The 14,829-nt window shown below is 57.9% G+C and overlaps 5 protein-coding genes and 1 non-coding gene across 6 annotated transcripts; 3 read left to right on the plus strand and 3 right to left on the minus strand.

Moving 5' to 3' along the window:
• Positions 1-1,006: 1,006 nt before the first annotated feature.
• On the plus strand, positions 1,007-2,657 carry TRAVEDRAFT_67418 (uncharacterized protein; the record flags this gene model as incomplete). Its single annotated transcript, XM_008046666.1, has 4 exons — positions 1,007-1,050; positions 1,102-1,226; positions 1,282-2,174; positions 2,235-2,657. The coding sequence occupies 4 exons, from the start codon at positions 1,007-1,009 to the stop codon at positions 2,487-2,489; spliced, it is 1,317 nt and encodes a 438-aa protein (XP_008044857.1). The 3' UTR covers positions 2,490-2,657.
• On the minus strand, positions 2,649-4,954 carry TRAVEDRAFT_67419 (thiamine diphosphate-binding protein). Its single transcript, XM_008046667.1, has 7 exons — positions 4,694-4,954; positions 4,500-4,629; positions 4,338-4,440; positions 4,140-4,282; positions 3,205-4,082; positions 3,073-3,111; positions 2,649-3,004 (listed from the first exon to the last, which is right to left on the minus strand). Exons 1-7 carry the CDS (start codon positions 4,943-4,945, stop codon positions 2,756-2,758), a joined length of 1,794 nt encoding a protein of 597 aa, XP_008044858.1. The 5' UTR covers positions 4,946-4,954; the 3' UTR covers positions 2,649-2,755.
• A 1,948-nt stretch (positions 4,955-6,902) lies between these two features.
• On the plus strand, positions 6,903-7,650 carry TRAVEDRAFT_53746 (glycopeptide; the record flags this gene model as incomplete). Its single annotated transcript, XM_008046668.1, has 5 exons — positions 6,903-6,983; positions 7,048-7,077; positions 7,146-7,225; positions 7,294-7,307; positions 7,382-7,650. 5 exons carry the CDS (start codon positions 6,903-6,905, stop codon positions 7,648-7,650), a joined length of 474 nt encoding a protein of 157 aa, XP_008044859.1.
• A 100-nt stretch (positions 7,651-7,750) lies between these two features.
• TRAVEDRAFT_156416 (uncharacterized protein) lies at positions 7,751-9,476 on the minus strand. Its single transcript, XM_008046669.1, has 3 exons — positions 9,120-9,476; positions 8,794-9,059; positions 7,751-8,741 (listed from the first exon to the last, which is right to left on the minus strand). The coding sequence occupies exons 1-3, from the start codon at positions 9,287-9,289 to the stop codon at positions 7,810-7,812; spliced, it is 1,368 nt and encodes a 455-aa protein (XP_008044860.1). The 5' UTR covers positions 9,290-9,476; the 3' UTR covers positions 7,751-7,809.
• A 511-nt stretch (positions 9,477-9,987) lies between these two features.
• On the plus strand, positions 9,988-14,330 carry TRAVEDRAFT_156418 (glycoside hydrolase family 15 protein). The gene is made up of 35 exons (XM_008046670.1): positions 9,988-10,116; positions 10,182-10,209; positions 10,260-10,278; positions 10,397-10,464; positions 10,519-10,587; positions 10,640-10,653; positions 10,713-10,747; positions 10,796-11,278; positions 11,336-11,391; positions 11,445-11,468; positions 11,519-11,694; positions 11,762-11,770; positions 11,830-11,903; positions 11,957-12,020; positions 12,085-12,098; positions 12,161-12,227; positions 12,282-12,315; positions 12,379-12,395; positions 12,450-12,477; positions 12,530-12,544; positions 12,598-12,611; positions 12,668-12,685; positions 12,739-12,746; positions 12,814-12,844; positions 12,912-12,920; positions 12,985-13,015; positions 13,077-13,085; positions 13,140-13,150; positions 13,223-13,239; positions 13,299-13,495; positions 13,556-13,627; positions 13,685-13,767; positions 13,836-13,973; positions 14,057-14,083; positions 14,154-14,330. Exons 1-35 carry the CDS (start codon positions 10,055-10,057, stop codon positions 14,221-14,223), a joined length of 2,091 nt encoding a protein of 696 aa, XP_008044861.1. The 5' UTR covers positions 9,988-10,054; the 3' UTR covers positions 14,224-14,330.
• Positions 14,331-14,393: 63 nt separating this feature from the next.
• On the minus strand, positions 14,394-14,464 carry TRAVEDRAFT_t259. The gene has a single exon. It is a non-coding gene; the product is annotated as a tRNA-Gly (tRNA).
• Between the last annotated feature and the right edge of the window lie 365 nt (positions 14,465-14,829).

Below are 14,829 nucleotides of genomic sequence, written 5' to 3' on the forward strand. Positions count from 1 at the left end.
AGACCAACACCTTCTTGAACCAATGGCGAACGGGCCCAGCTGGAGTACTCAATCCTCTCTTTTGAGTCGCTCATCGCGGGAATAAGTTCCCTCCGCGGTGGATGCCGGAGAATCGCTTATGGGGCCCTCGGCACCTTTGGGAAGACGCGGCGCAACCTTTTCTCTCAGGCCTCCGTCTGGCCGCCGACGCTGCTGCGCTACGAGGTGAGAAGGTGAGTTCAGCTTTGGTGGTCCGCTCCGCTTCCAGATGTCTTGCGAAGGCACCTTCTGACCTCAGGAACGAACAGGATAGGCTTGTCTCCTCGAGCGCACAAATTCGTCCCCCAATGTTAGCTCTGCAGCCATGGCAATGCACATGCGAAGTGAGCAAGGCACTTGCGCAGTCGTAAACTGCCGTCCGTAACCACTGCAGTCCGGTATCGCCGTTGGTCACCGACGCCTCCGAGGACACGCGAGAGCCACGAGGCTCACATGGCCGACGCCATGAGGTCTCAAAATAGGCTAATAGCTCCGAGGTAAGCTCGCCTTCCACTCCTTCGGCTACCCATTGCTTCGGCGGAGGGAACGCTCGCTCTACTCGGGAAGCGTGAATGCTCCTCTACTCCGCCACGTTCGCACTGTCGCGAGCGAGCGATGATGGTGATGTAACGTGCCGATGATGCTCTGCACGATTCCCGCATCCTTTCCCCCGCTCATCTGATAGGCCACATCCGCTTTCGTACCCCTCATATAAGAGCAGGTGCGCCTCCGCGGGACATCCGCGATTTCCTTGGGGCAATCATTCCCCGCACAGCACCAGCCTCTTCTCCTCATTGTCCCGCCGATACTCCGGATGGTGGTTCAGGGTACGCACCGCTGAAACGAGGTATGACTTCATACCGTCGGGCCCCGTTGATCTGCGCTCGCCAGTCCATGGTTAAAGTTCGCTCGGGGCCGATAGGTCTGAAGGCTGTTTCTAAGCTCGGACTCGCCCGTCGAGAACACAATCCTCCCCGAGACGCATCGCATGCCCAGGAGGTGCCGTAACGGCGCTCCTGCCCCGTACCTTCGGTGAGTCGTGAATACCTGCCTACATCTATCATGCAGCTGACACATCTGAAGCACTTCAACACGTGCGAGGAGTCTTGACAAGCCCAATCCCCCGCATAGCGCCTTTGGCACCGGTATCATCGTATACGTAGCCAGAGCGCCACTTGTAAGGAGCGTGAAAGGCTCGCGGTCCCGAGGTGAGGGCAATTCCCCAAGGTCATACATCTTGATTGCGTGCTCACAATTTCGCAGGAAAACCCCCACGCTTCATGGCACTTCCCCCTGATGCCTGCAGTCTCATCGTCAAATATGTTGCAGACTCCAGACCGACCCTGGTATCTCTCTGCACCGTGTCCAAGCAGTTCCAAGTTGCGGCCGAACGCGCACTATACAACACACTACACCTCACAACCTACGACCTCACCATTTCTGTCTGCCGCCTTCTCGCGTGCACCCCACGTGTGGCTGGTCTTGTCGTCGCCTTATCCGTGTTCAACCAGGGAGAAGAGAGCGGTGACGAGTCGGGCTCCGAGGACGACGACGCACAGCTCCCGGACGCAGACGCGGATACGGACGCGTACTGGAGTGGCCTCGCTGGCGCCCTCAGGAACACCTCACGGCTCCGGTTCCTCAGCTTCTACTTCAGCGACGGCGGCCAGACGGAGAAAGCGTGGATCCTCGACGGATGCACTTTCCAGCTCCGCACATTTCATTGCGACCTCGCGTGGGACACGCACCTACAGAACTTCCTCGCAACCCAGATCCGGCTTTCTGATCTCTACCTTGCCGATTTTCAATCCCTCGCTATCGCGCCGCCCATCTCCACATCGTCGTTCCTTCCAAAACTCACCGTGCTCGAATGCACGTTCTCCGAAGCCGCGGCCGCACTGGTCCCCGACCGCCCCGTGTGTCGCGTCAAGACGTGCTTCACGCATAGCCGGCTCGAGGAGAAGCGGACGGAGCTCCAGATCATCGCTGCCTCGCTGCGCCAGTCGAAGAAGCGTCTCCGCGCTCTGGACATCGCGGACTCGTCGTACACCCCGGAGTTCTCGCTCGAGCTGCTGTCGCACATCACCCACGAGCCTGCGCTCTGCGCAGAGCTCCGCTATATCGGCACACTCGTCTTGCCGGTCGGCGGCCAGCAGGTAGGTCAGAGCTGTGTGGCTACGCTTCGCCCGTCGACGTCTTCTCACCGGCGTTGTCAGCGTTTAGAGTTCTACGGGTTCCTCATGCGCCTCCCGCAACTGCGCTGCATCGAGGTGGACGTATCCGATTGGGACCCTCCGCCGACGCATGCTGCTGCGCTCCGCGCTTTGACACACGAGCTACGGCTGTACTGCCCGACGGTGACTTCGGTCATCTTCGTCTTCGACTTCGAGCGCCACTACGTGCGAATGGAGGGCCACCTCGCGGTGTATGACGAGGATGCCCTGACCGACGGTCTCTGGCGCGAACTCTGACATTTGAGATCCGGTAACCTAATGAGCCACCCGGCACTACCGACACGCTTCCCTTCTGACACCCGGTAGATTACAACCATGACGCTATATGGCTTGCATGCTTCTGGTGACGTTCTGTAGCCCTTCCTCATAATCTTGCTGTATCTTTAGCTACCCACGTTACTATATTCCTCGCAATATGCCTTCCTTCCCTACATTGTACACGTAACCGGACCACCAGCAGCGCTGTGTGCCTACCTTCGTACTCTTCCTCCCTCACACGTACCTCAAATTGACTGAATGATGCAGTCTACGACCGCCGAGCGTTTCTCCTGAACGACGACCCTGACCGCCTCCTCCAGAACGCTCTGCAGCTCGTCCGCCCTCTCGACGCGCCTGCCCCACGCCCCACCGGCGGCCACCGCGATCTGGGAGTAATCGGGCATATCAGGGCCAAAGCCCACCGTGAGCTGCTGGCCGGACGCCGTGCTCCCCAGGCCCTCCGGGTACACTCCCATCATCGAGAACTTCGGGGACTGTAAGCGGAAGCGCGAGCCCGGGTCAGCGTCCTCGGTCGCGTGGCACACATGCGGCGGCCACTCACAAACCACCCGCCGTTGTTCAGGACGACCGTGAGGAAGGGCTGCGCGCGTGCTCGTCAGGGGGTGCACGTCTAATTGCCTCGCGGGAACGCGCCCACGTGGGGGCGTGGCAATGGCGTGGCGTTGGCACTCACCGTGTTGTACCGCCGCGCCATCCAGTACGCGCTCGCGGGCACGCTGAAGAGGAACACGCCGTCTCCCACGACGGCGGTGATTAAGTCGTACTCCTTCCGCGCGACGAGGCCACCGAGGGACGCCCCGACGGCCGCCCCGAGTGCGTACCCCAGGCTGGATGCCCCCGAGGCGATCATGCTCCCAGGGTGCTCCGGCCGCAGGTGGCTCCACGTGAGTGGGTAGTTGCTGATCGCCTCGTTGATCCAGAGTGTCTTCTCGCCCTTGCTGGGAGTTTGGGAGGCCACCGCGCTGCGCAGGGTGGTGAGGAGGTAGGGCACGGTCGGCGTGGTCTGGTCAGCAGCGAGAGACTTGACGCGCTCCGCCGTCTCCTGGGAGTTTGTCCACGCCGACCGAAGCTCTTCTAGACGCGCTTGGCGGGTAGAAAGCTTTTCAGCTGCGAGACGTTGGCCACCTGGACCCTCGATCGCCTCAATGAGCTGGGAAAGAGCAACTTCGGGGTCCGCCCTGCACAGCAGCTCAGCGTCGACGTGTGACCAGCCAAACGTGGTCTTGAGAGGGTCCGCATCGATCACGAAGACACGCGCGTCGTCGAGGGGTTTGTTGCCCTTGGAGTCGACCCATGGAACGTCGGCTTCCAGAACGATGATTACGTCCGCGTGATCGAGTAAGTCGTTCTTGCCTCCGAACGAGAGTCCGATATAATTGGGGTGCGTCCACGGGATACAAACGGCCGAGGGGCATGATGTGAACACACCAATGGCGAGCAGGGTCGACAGCGTCGAGAGGAGCGGAACCGTCTTCGGGTTCCGACCGGAGTTCGCTGCGATGATGAGGGGAAACCTCGCTTCGAGGAGCGCATCCACAATTGAGTTGGTCGCTGTAACCCACCATTGTCAGGAGGTAGACGGACACAACTTTTATACTGTTCGCGTACCTGCAGGAGACAGGCCCGGACCCTGCACGGCAGGCCATCGCGTGACGTCGAGTTTCTCTTCCACGATCGAAGGGTCCACCTCCTCTTCGGTGGTCTCACGACGTGCCCAAAGGTAAACGGGGCCCTTCGGTTCGCTGTTCGCACTGTAGTACACATCAACGAAGGTACCTCATGACGGGTTCATGTTCGCAGACCCACATTTGGAGAGCACGCATCACCATCTTCCCAGCGTTCTTTCCGCTCTGTATCTGCACCGTGTATCGCATGTATTGGCGGACAATCGACGGCTGGTCTGGGACATCTGCGGTACTCTATCAGCTGCGCCCGTACCAACATACACTAGCGGTTGGGCCCACTCACCTTGCAGCCACATCGGCCATTCATTCTTCGTGCCCTTCAGGCGCTGATCCGAGGACTGCGGTGCCGCACCCGCGAAGATCAACACGGGGGTATGGCCCCTGTCCACGTTGTGGACTGCGCCCGCCAGACCCTGTGAAGTGCGCGGTCAGAAGGCGCACATCGGAGGCCGCCGCCGCTCAGGCTCCCATACATACCTGTGTGCCGACGTCGACGTGCACGATCACGGCGGCCGGTTTGCCAGTGACCTGCGCGTACCCCTGCGCGGCGCTCAGCGCGACCATCTCGTGGGGGCAGGTAACGATCTCGACGACGGTCTTCCCGCTCTCCACGCGCTCGCGTTCGAGCTCTTCTAGGAAGGCGGGGTGGTCGTTTCCCCAGTTTACGAAGGCGTGCGTGATTCCGGCATCGGCGAAGGTCTTGAAGAGGACGGATGCAGTTGTGTACATTGCTGTAGGGGGCCACTGGAGAATGTCTACGTGCTATGTGTTGGGCTCTCAGCTAAAGGGCTGAGCGAAAGATGGTGGCTGTCGATGACTGCGGGATCCGTTTAGAGCGTGAGTGTTTTGAGTGCGTAATAGTGAGCGTCCGGCTATTTATTTGCTTGTCTCCCCTAGGATTGAGGTCATGTGGAAAGAAGGAATGAGCGGATACCGGACTAGGAACAGCTTCTTCAGCGGTTCGCGTGGCAGTTCTCAGGGATTGCCAATCGCATGTAAACGTAGATTCGGCTGAGTACACAGAAACGAGCTTGTCCTAGGCGATATATTAGCTGAATCTTTAGCAACGGCTCGGCAACGACTTCTACCTTAAGTGAACTCAAGTAACAAGCTCGTCGTGAGCGATGAGAAGAGAGGGGAGTCGAGCGTCGGGTTTCGTTCCATACCCACCTGACATAGATCAGACGGGCGAGAGAGCGCGCATAGCCGGACCGCAAGTAAAGCTTCTCATGATAACTTATACGATTAGCCTCCATAATCTATGTGGATGAGATGGGATTTGAGTTGTCCAGCTCACGATACGAAACACTCACCAGAGCGCACAACACTCAAGTCGTGTTCTTCCTCCTCCCCGACCGATCCGGACAAGCAGACTGATCTTCCAATACGTATGCTCGATCTCTGAATCGCTCTTATACGCCATGTGCATCGTCTCCGCCGCGTTGGCCTGCCACGCGCATCCGAGTCGACTAGCCCCATACACCGCACCCCCGCGACCGCCTCCAGTTCGTCCCCAAGCCACGAGTACTTCGGGACCAGTACAACACAACCCCACTCACCTCGTGCATCAGACAGTCGTGCAGCGGACACTCGACCTACGCCCGCATGTCTTCCAGCCCGACGACGCGTTCGGACATCACGTACTGCAGCCCACGGCATTTGCTGCGGTCTTCGTAAACGATACGGGATGTGTGGCGTCTAGGGACAGCTCGCGCGCGATCTTGAGCCTTCTTGAGCACGAGCGCGTCGCTCGCCTTGAGGCGCGCGAGCTCGGCAAGACTGACAAGAGGGCGGTGGCGTCCCAAGGATGAAACTCGTTGAAACGACCCCAGGCAGACACAAAAGATTTACGAGTCTTTGATGACACTGAAATTTGGCGTGCAACGTGCTCTGCGTGGTGGTGGTGGTGGTGGGCTCCGGGTAGCACGCTGTCCTAAGACGTCGCTGTCCTAAGACGTAGGGGTGTGAATCTTTCGGTGTTCGATAGAGCCTTCGAACGAGCGGATGTGTAAACGAGATACCATGAGATGGGGGCGAACAGCGCGGAGGAAAAGAGCAAAGGTGCTTGGTGGGCGGCCACAGATCGGGCGCCTATTCGTACACCCTCATCCGCAATAGGCAATTTTTGTGCAAGATACTAGCCTTCTCAAGACCCTGTCGATGGTGAACGTTCACCGCCGTGCAGTGCTCTATTCTATATATTCATCCAAATAAGTCATAATCAAATCTGTCAAGTAAGAGTTTACTTCTGTCTGCTGAACAGTGACAGTGGACCTCCACCGTCGGGATTGAATTTACGATCAACTTCGGGCGCGGCAGACTACGGCTAGCATGAGAATGGTAAACACACGTCGGGGCTCATATGCATATGACTGTAAAATACTTACGTCAAAATGTTGCCAATGTACCTAAGGATAAATAAACTTAGGTCACCAGGTACCAAAACATGCAGCATTAGGCTTACCCCGTGGCTACTAATGTCTGGGCCTGGTACCACCTACATTTCAATTCTCCTTGTTTGGTCGCAGTGACCAAAGCACCGCATCTGTCTCAGTTTTGAGTTGCAAACGGCTGCCAAGCGTACTACCCGGCGAGGGCAGGCTCGGACGCCAAGATCATCTCGTGCTACAAAAGCACCAGATGGGAGAAGGAAGCAGACCATAACCACAGCTCAGTCTTTTGCACGATGCACCTATCCGACTCCTTCATCGTTTCTGTCGCCGTGGCCGTCTGCGCCAGCACCCTTGTCAGTGCCGAGGGGCATCTCGTACGCTTTCTGAACAGGTAAACGTCTATGGCATGGCGGATATTGCTCAAACCGCTTATGCCAGAGGATAATCTATAGGTGTGGTTCTGGTACTGTGAGCCCTTATATCACGGCAGCATCGGACGTGTGCAGGTGACCGACCCACAATCCCGCATGATTTAGCCAACGCTCGTCCAAGGCGGCAGGGTCCTCTCTACTGGAGGAGATTTCGTCAGCAACGGGCCCTTGAACAGCGCCGTAGCGTGAGTCCTCTTTTCCAGAAGAGTCCAGGTTTGCGACCTCATGTTAACAAATATCGCCACCTTCGCAGTTACCTGCAGACAGGTACGCCGTCTCGCTGCGTGCATCCCTCAGTGATCTTGACATCTGATATGGACACATCGCCCGATTACTCCCAGGCCAATGCGGCTTCGACGGCCAGAACTGCGCCGCCGTAGAGATGACGCTCGCGAACCCGTCCGACTCCTTCGCCGACATCAGCCTGATCCCGCCACACGCCTTCAACGTCGGGTCGGTCTCGTTCAGGTTCTTCGGCACATGCTCCGGCTTTGGGGCGACCTGCGCCAGCGCGGGCTGCGGCGCGGCGATGCATTCCGCGGACGACACGGGCGCGATTGTGTTCTGCGGAGAGAGCGATGTGAACCTGCTTGTCGAGTTCTGCGTGTGAGGGGGGATGTGGTCTGATGTGCGTTCCCCCACGTCGCACGTTGCAACCATACCTGTTCATTCCCTTGCTCATTGAGTACAAACGACCTCTTACACGACGCGTTACTTTATTCATGCACCAAGGACCTATGAGACCGAAACACTCACCAATACGCGCAACTCAAGTCGCAGTCTCCCTCCTCCCCGCCGGCCCGACCCTAACAAGCAAACTGACCTTCCAATACGTATGCTCAACATCCGCATCGTTCCCATACGCCAAATACGTCGTCCTCGCCGCACCCACCCGCCACTCCGCATCCCCTTCCCCCGCTCCCGCCCCCACCCAATGCACCTTCGCAACTTTCCCCACCTCGCCCTCCAGCCACCCCTCCAACTGCCCATCCGGGTTCAGCACGACCCCGCGCGCCTCGCGCATCAGGTGCTCGTGCAGCGGCCGCTCGACCCACGGCTTTACATCTTCCAGCCGCACGACGCGGTCGCACATCACGTGCTGCACCCCGCAGTACTTGCTGCGGTCCTCGTACACTATCCGGGGCGCGGCGTCGAGGGCCAGCGCGCGGGCGGTGTGCAGCACGAGCGCGTCGCTCGCCTTGAGGCGCGCGGCGACGCCGCGCAGCGCCGAGCGCCCTTCCGAGTCCGTCTTGGGGGACGTCGAGAGGGGGTATTGGTGGCGCAGAGGGAACAGGAGGTTTCCGCCTTCGGGCAGGAACACCGGATCGCGGAGGAGGCGCTCTAGCGCGTCCCGGAATGGGGCTTCGTGCGGTGCGACGGGGTGCGCTGCAGGGGGCGGGGCGGTGGGGGCGTCCTGGATGTGGTACAGGTTGTACGTGATGGTCACGCGATGCCCGAATTGGACGGGCATGACTTCGTGCTCGACATCGCTGTAGAACGCGACGTAGGCGAGGGACGGCGAGCGGGCCTCCGCGAGGTGCGCGGCGGAGTCGAACGTCCACTCCTGGGTCTTCTCTTCTGTGCGTTCGCGGAGCACGAGTGCGCCGCCTTCGTGCGGGGTCGGGAACACGAGCACGAGGGAGCCGAACATGAGCTCGCTGCGCGGGGTGTCGACGTGCGCCTTGAAGAACGACTGTGGTCCTGCCCAGAATATCGTGAGATCCGCATTCTGAACGTTAGACGGAGCGCCTACCGTAGACGTTCAGCTTGTACAGCTCCGCGCGGATAGCGTCTGTGGCCTTCTTTCCGCCCTCTACGAGGAGCTCGGCGTGCACGGCGTCCAGTAGGCCGAGGGCCTCCGTGGAGAACTTGAGCGCGAAATCAGACGCGTCGAGCTTCCCAGCTTTGCGGTACGTCTCGTCGTACACGTCCTTCTGACCCATTCCGAAGGTCGCAGGATCGCATGTCTCTGCGAGGTGTTGCAACTCGTCGGGGGACGCGTGTGCCAGGTTTATGCGACTGGATCAGATGCCTCGGGGTAAGGGGGCATATAACGCGTCGAGATTCAGTGCGATTTACCGTGCGCTTGCGTCTTTGCCATAGAACAGCGTGAAGGCATCTGCTGGAAGAGGAATGGTGCCCTGACAGTAAGGAGGCCTGTGGGTAATGGCATCGCGCAAAGCGATGAGGTACTGCTCCAGAGGCGGAGCAACTGGAATTGACCGTGGTGCGGGCGTGTCGCTTGACATCAGAGTAGCAATGCAGGCGCCGTTGCGTTGTTTATCATGATCGCCGTTTGCACACCTGTAAACAAGGACCGCAGTAGATCAGATAAGTAGGGGTCACTCTACCTGCTACACCTCGGTGCCCTTGCAACGTGCAACTTCGCGTAGCATACACGTTCCTTGAGCCCGGAGCGCCAAGGGAGCAATGTGCCATGTACACTCACGGTCGCCGTCCGTATTCCTCACCAGTTGACACGATGGCCTGACAATCAACGGAGCTGCTGAGCGTAGACTGGGCAACGTACCTCATGACCTTTACACTTGCGTCAAGTAGAACGCCGTTTCCACGAAGTGCCGATATGTCGGCGAGCGACGCGCGCAGGACGTTCGGCCATCTCAGACGTGCCGCGGTCGGCGATGTTGCGTTGGCAGGGCGTTAGTACCCATGAATGATGATGCTCACCCAACTTGTACCCCTTGAAGAGTTTCACTAAGCATCTGTAACAATTTCCAGGCCCAGTAGGAAGTGCTCTAGTAGTGGGTACTAGTGAGAGGGAAGCTTGAAGCTTTGAAGAGCAGTCCGACGCGAACGCGACGGAAAACGTGGCAGATGCAGCGCGGTCACGTGGCCTGACAAACCGGTTGCGTCACACGGAGCGCGCGTCTGTCCGTCGGCCGGGGATTAGCGACTCGGAGGTCTTAAGCCCACCGCCTCTTGCTTAGGAACGACCACCTCCTCTCCCACAGCTCCTCATTCTCGCAGAAACGGCCTCAGCGAACTAATTCCAGATGTTGAACGTAAACCAGCCCAAGCAGGACAGAGGATACATACCCCTCGCCGACCATGGCCTGTGAGCGCGCATGGCAGCCATTCTAGATCTCGGAATCGCAGCCTGCTGACCGGGGTATTTCTTAGGATCGGAAACCTCCGTACTGCTGCCCTGGTAAGCCAGTCTACTCGAAAGTATATCGCTTTGTTTCTCACGACGCGTAGATCAGCACCGACGGTTCCGGTAAGTGAACGCTTCGGCATGTACCTCGGAAGTGCTCTAGAAGCTTGGTGCTTGCTCCACGCGCCGGCGAAACATAAGAAATGTCTTATTCGCCGTTAATCTAACACGACTTGCTCAGTGGAAAGTTATTGTGTACCCAACTTTGACTCTCCCTCCGTCTTTGCTCGTATTCTCGACAAGGACAAGGTAAGCAGCCAATTTGTACTTCAGTTTAAGGTCACACTGAGAGAGTTGCCTTAGGGAGGGCACTTCTCTGTCACGCCCACAGACGCTTTCACAACCAAACAGAGCTACCTACCGAACTCTAACGTAGGTTAACATCTTATAGCATCTGTAGTACTTATTATTGAATCCTGCCTAGATTCTACAAACCAAGTATGCTTACTATATGCATGTGAATCATGCAGCCACGCCACTTGCTGACGCTTCCAAAGATTTCTCAATGAACAAGGAGTGGCTACCGTCACAGGTTCGTAGATCGCATTAGAGACAGTCCCCAAGACCAATATCTTGCTAGATTTCCTGCCTCGCCAGCCTAGCAGCGCGACCGCCCGCCCTCTCCTCGCATGGCTCATCCGCCGCGTCGAGGTCATCCGCGGTTCCATGCGCCTCCGCGTCGAATGCGCGCCCGCATTCAACTACGCCCGCTCCACGCACACGACCGACATCCTCCTCGACACATCCGTCGCGCTCTCCCTCACCCCAGTCCCGCACGGCGGCCACAACAAGGCACTCTTCGCCTCCAAAGACGCAGATCTGACCCTCGATCTGCGCTACATCGCCGAGTCCGGGCTCGAGAACGTGTCCGAGCCGGGGGTTGAGCTGAACCTGCTCGACCTCAGCGAGAAGGGGCACAAGGGCCCTGCGGTGTGGACCGAGCTCGAGCTGAGGGAGGGACAGGCGGTCACGTTTGTGTTGAGGACGCCCCCTGAGGGGAAGTTGCCGCCCCAGGCTCAGCCGACGCATAAGACTGCCGAGGAGATGGGCATTCCGTATGAGAGTGAGTGCTCGGTTGCAGACGCGCAGCTTTCGCCTCGTTGATAAGGGTCTGCGCCAGAACTGGTCGCCGGCGCGTCGACGCTGCGCCCCTTAGATGACCCCATCCTCACCAAGGTACGCTACGAACGTGCTCTTTTCACCCTCAAACACTACTTATCGCCCACCAGACTCTCCTCCGCGAGCTCCTCGAGGTGCGTCACCCCCAAACACCACTGACTAGCGCTAAAACCCGCACCCACAGCAAACGAACAACTACTGGAACGCGTGGATCCGGCGCTCGACATACACCGGGTCCTGGAAGGAGGCCGTGAACCGCAGCGCGCTCGCGCTCAAGCTGCTCATCTACGAGCCGACTGGGGCTGTCGTCGCGAGCCCCACGTTCAGCCTGCCCGAGTACATCGGCGGCACGCGCAACTGGTGCGTCCTCCCTTCCACGCACTCACACCCACAGCGAGAATAGTGCTGACGCGCGAAAACGTTGCAGGGACTATCGGTGAGTGCTCCTGGGTACACGTATGTAAGGGATCGGCCTGAGATTGACCGGGCTCGTAGGGCGTCGTGGATCCGTGACTCGTCGTTCACGCTATATGCGCTCATCCGGCTCGGGTTTACCCATGAGGCCAATGGTCTGTTTCATTACCCTGACTGGGCACGCGGTTACTCACGTCGTGCGATGCAGCATACATGGAGTTCATCTTCGAGCGCGTCCGGTCGCGCGATCCGGATGGCTCGCTCAAGATCATGTGCGTCCCTCCGCTTCGTGTGGCTTCAGGTTGTCTCTCATGTGTTGTAATCCGCGGTGTCCAGGTACACTATCCACGGTGGGTGACTACTGCGCGTGACTGCGTGCGATATATGTAGGAGACTGACCTTACATGGGCAGGCGAGAAGGAGTTCCCGGAGGAAGAACTTACGCATTTGGACGGGCATAAGGGTTCCAAGCCTGTTCGGTACGACAGCTCTGACACTCTATCCTGCTAGTGGCGGCTAAGATCTTTACTTAGAATCGGCAACGGAGCGATTGACCATGTGCAATTAGTGAGTGCCCAGGCGAAGGAGTATGCGAAGAGCATTGAGATTTGACCGTTGTATGATATGCAGGACATTTACGGTGAACTGTAAGATGGTTTCCCCAGTACGGCGGGAACCTACGTTCACACACATACGCGCAGGATGGATTGTATCTACCTCTCTCAGAAGGTACGTCGCCTTCTTATGCCGTGCAATCCGAAGCAAAGCTAAGATGTCGCAGCATGGCCGTCCTCTGGTACGTCGTATTCGGAAGCCATCTATATGCTGACCACTAAAATGCTGCTTAAGGGGTATGACACTTGGTGAGATTCTCCCTTCATCCCACTGCTGCACGATACTGAAAGACGGTCCGTATCAGGGTTGCCGTCCGAGATATGTGAGCTCTCATTTTCCCTTTGCGCCGTGTACAATACTGACTGCATTACTCAGCGTCGAATGTATGCGCTCTCTTTGCTTCGCGCGCGTGCATATCACGGCCGACCTGACCACCCCGCTTCGGACTAGACGTGATCTCGCACATTGGGGACCCGGACTTGTACGTCTTCCCTCGCCATCACGTTTTGCATATCGCCGCATTCACTAAACATGTGTCCTCCATGAAGGTCGATTTGGTCAGTGAGCTATTGTGCAGATCCCTCTTAAGAAAATCAGCCTGATCGCATATGGGATTATCAGGGAAGTCCGAAACCGACACAGACATTTCACTGTAAGCCGGCTGCCTTGACTGTATGCGCAACACGTACGCTTACATGGATCGACCTTTGTAGTACTCCAAGGTACGAGAGTCGCAATAACTCACGAATCACATTGCTCACAATTGTGTGCGGCAGGTCATGATGTGGTAAGCAGGGCACCGCACATCACTCTGCTATCGACATTTCGATCGCTCCATTTACTTGTTTTCGTTCATCAGGGTCGCCATAGATCGAGGTGCGCTTGAGCGACCCGTATTCCATCTCTCCCCCACAGGCTAATCGCCCCCATGTTAGGCATCCGCCTCGCGGAGAAACGCTCCCTCCCGTGCCCGCGGCGCAACGAGTGGTACGCCGCGCGCGACGCGCTGTACGAGGAGATCATGCACAAGGCGTGGAACCCCAAGAAGCGCTTCTTCGCGCAGAGCTACGAGGACCTTGAGATCCTCGACTCCGCGCTGCTCATCATGCCGCTCGTCTTTTTCTCTACTCCGGTGCGTCGGTCGTTGCGTGGGAGGGGTCATGGACGTTCTGGTGCTGATGCCCGTGCGCAGTCGGACCCGAGGTTCTTGAACACGCTGAAGCAGATCTTACTCAGCCCCGAGAGAGGTGGGCTGACGTCCAACGTAAGTTGATTGCTGCTGCTCTAAATACCGCAGGGGATGCTGAAGGGCTCCGCACAGGGCCTCGTGTACCGCTACGACGTCTCCAAGACAGACGACGGCGTCGGCGGCGAAGAAGGCACCTTCTGCCTCTGCACGCTCTGGTACGCCCCACCCCTCCTCTCATCCATGCACACACGGCACACGGTACTGACGCGCGGCGACCCTCTAGGTGCGTCGAGGCGCTCGCGCGGGCGGGCGAGTACGACAAGACGATGCTCGCGAAGGCCGTCGCGATGTTCGAGGACTTCCTGCAGTACACGAACCACCTCGGCCTCTGCACGGAGGAGATCTCGGACGCGGGCGAAGCGTACGTCCCTTCCCTCCCTGTTCTCTTTAACTCTTCCCGGTTACTTCTGCCTCTCCTTGATGCTGACGACGACGACCGTGCAGGCTGGGAAATGCGGTGCAAGGCTTCACGTACGTCACTTGTTCCCTGAGATCGTGGTGTGAAAACGAGGTACTGACGCGCGGTTCGCGATTGATATAGACACGTTACGCTCATCTCTGCGGCGTACAATTTGTCGCGAATGCGCACAAAGAGTGGCGCGTCGTTCTGAGGGGAAACGTGCTCCCAGACCATACTCGAGAACGGTACAAGAATGTAACCATAGTATGCAGCGTCGCGAGAGAAATATTCACAGGACAGATGACGCGTAGTGCGTACTATAAGAGCGCAGAGTACTAGAAAATGAAGCGACAGAAAAAGCACAACCCTCTCAGCGACCAATGCATTAAGGGGGAATCGAACCCCCGGCGGGTCGATGGCAACGACCCAGGTTACCACTACCCCATTAATGCTTGTGTTCTCTTACACTCAAGAGTGATTAGATAAAACCACCTGCCGTTGAAATTGCGTTCAATGTAAGCCTTATGTAAGCCTCTCGACTGTCTTCCAAGTTGCTTCCAATTGTTGAAGCACATCCGTCATGAACAAATTTCTTACGATTCTAGACTCTAAGCTCTAAGAACGTCTAAGGCCCAAGATATGTAAGTCTGACTCCCTACTGCACCAAACATACTTCCAGGTTTGTCACATATTGTGCCCTGAAGAAAGCACGGAGCAGCGTTGCCGATCGTCCTGCCCGGCCCCCTCAATAGACAAACCGCTTCCCCGGCTGCCACTGCGGTAATCTGCTTATGTGGATAAGAACCAACACACTAAG

This window comes from Trametes versicolor, assembly GCF_000271585.1.
Source record: "Trametes versicolor FP-101664 SS1 unplaced genomic scaffold TRAVEscaffold_14, whole genome shotgun sequence".
NCBI lineage: Eukaryota > Fungi > Basidiomycota > Agaricomycetes > Polyporales > Polyporaceae > Trametes > Trametes versicolor.

Excerpts from the sequence above, each read along its gene's own strand:
- TRAVEDRAFT_67419 (XM_008046667.1), bottom strand. The coding sequence starts at position 4,945 with ATGTACACAACTGCATCCGTCCTCTTCAAGACCTTCGCCGATGCCGGA. Across the intron at positions 4,630-4,693 it reads ACGTCGACGTCGGCACACAG|GGTCTGGCGGGCGCAGTCCA; the intron begins GTATGTATGGGA and ends CGCACTTCACAG. Across the intron at positions 4,083-4,139 it reads TCCGGGCCTGTCTCCTGCAG|CGACCAACTCAATTGTGGAT; the intron begins GTACGCGAACAG and ends GGTGGGTTACAG.
- TRAVEDRAFT_156416 (XM_008046669.1), bottom strand. The coding sequence starts at position 9,289 with ATGTCAAGCGACACGCCCGCACCACGGTCAATTCCAGTTGCTCCGCCT. Across the intron at positions 9,060-9,119 it reads GGCAAAGACGCAAGCGCACG|TCGCATAAACCTGGCACACG; the intron begins GTAAATCGCACT and ends CATCTGATCCAG. Across the intron at positions 8,742-8,793 it reads GTACAAGCTGAACGTCTACG|GACCACAGTCGTTCTTCAAG; the intron begins GTAGGCGCTCCG and ends TATTCTGGGCAG.
- TRAVEDRAFT_156418 (XM_008046670.1), top strand. The coding sequence starts at position 10,055 with ATGTTGAACGTAAACCAGCCCAAGCAGGACAGAGGATACATACCCCTC. Across the intron at positions 11,279-11,335 it reads GATGGGCATTCCGTATGAGA|AACTGGTCGCCGGCGCGTCG; the intron begins GTGAGTGCTCGG and ends GGTCTGCGCCAG. Across the intron at positions 14,084-14,153 it reads AATGCGGTGCAAGGCTTCAC|ACACGTTACGCTCATCTCTG; the intron begins GTACGTCACTTG and ends CGATTGATATAG.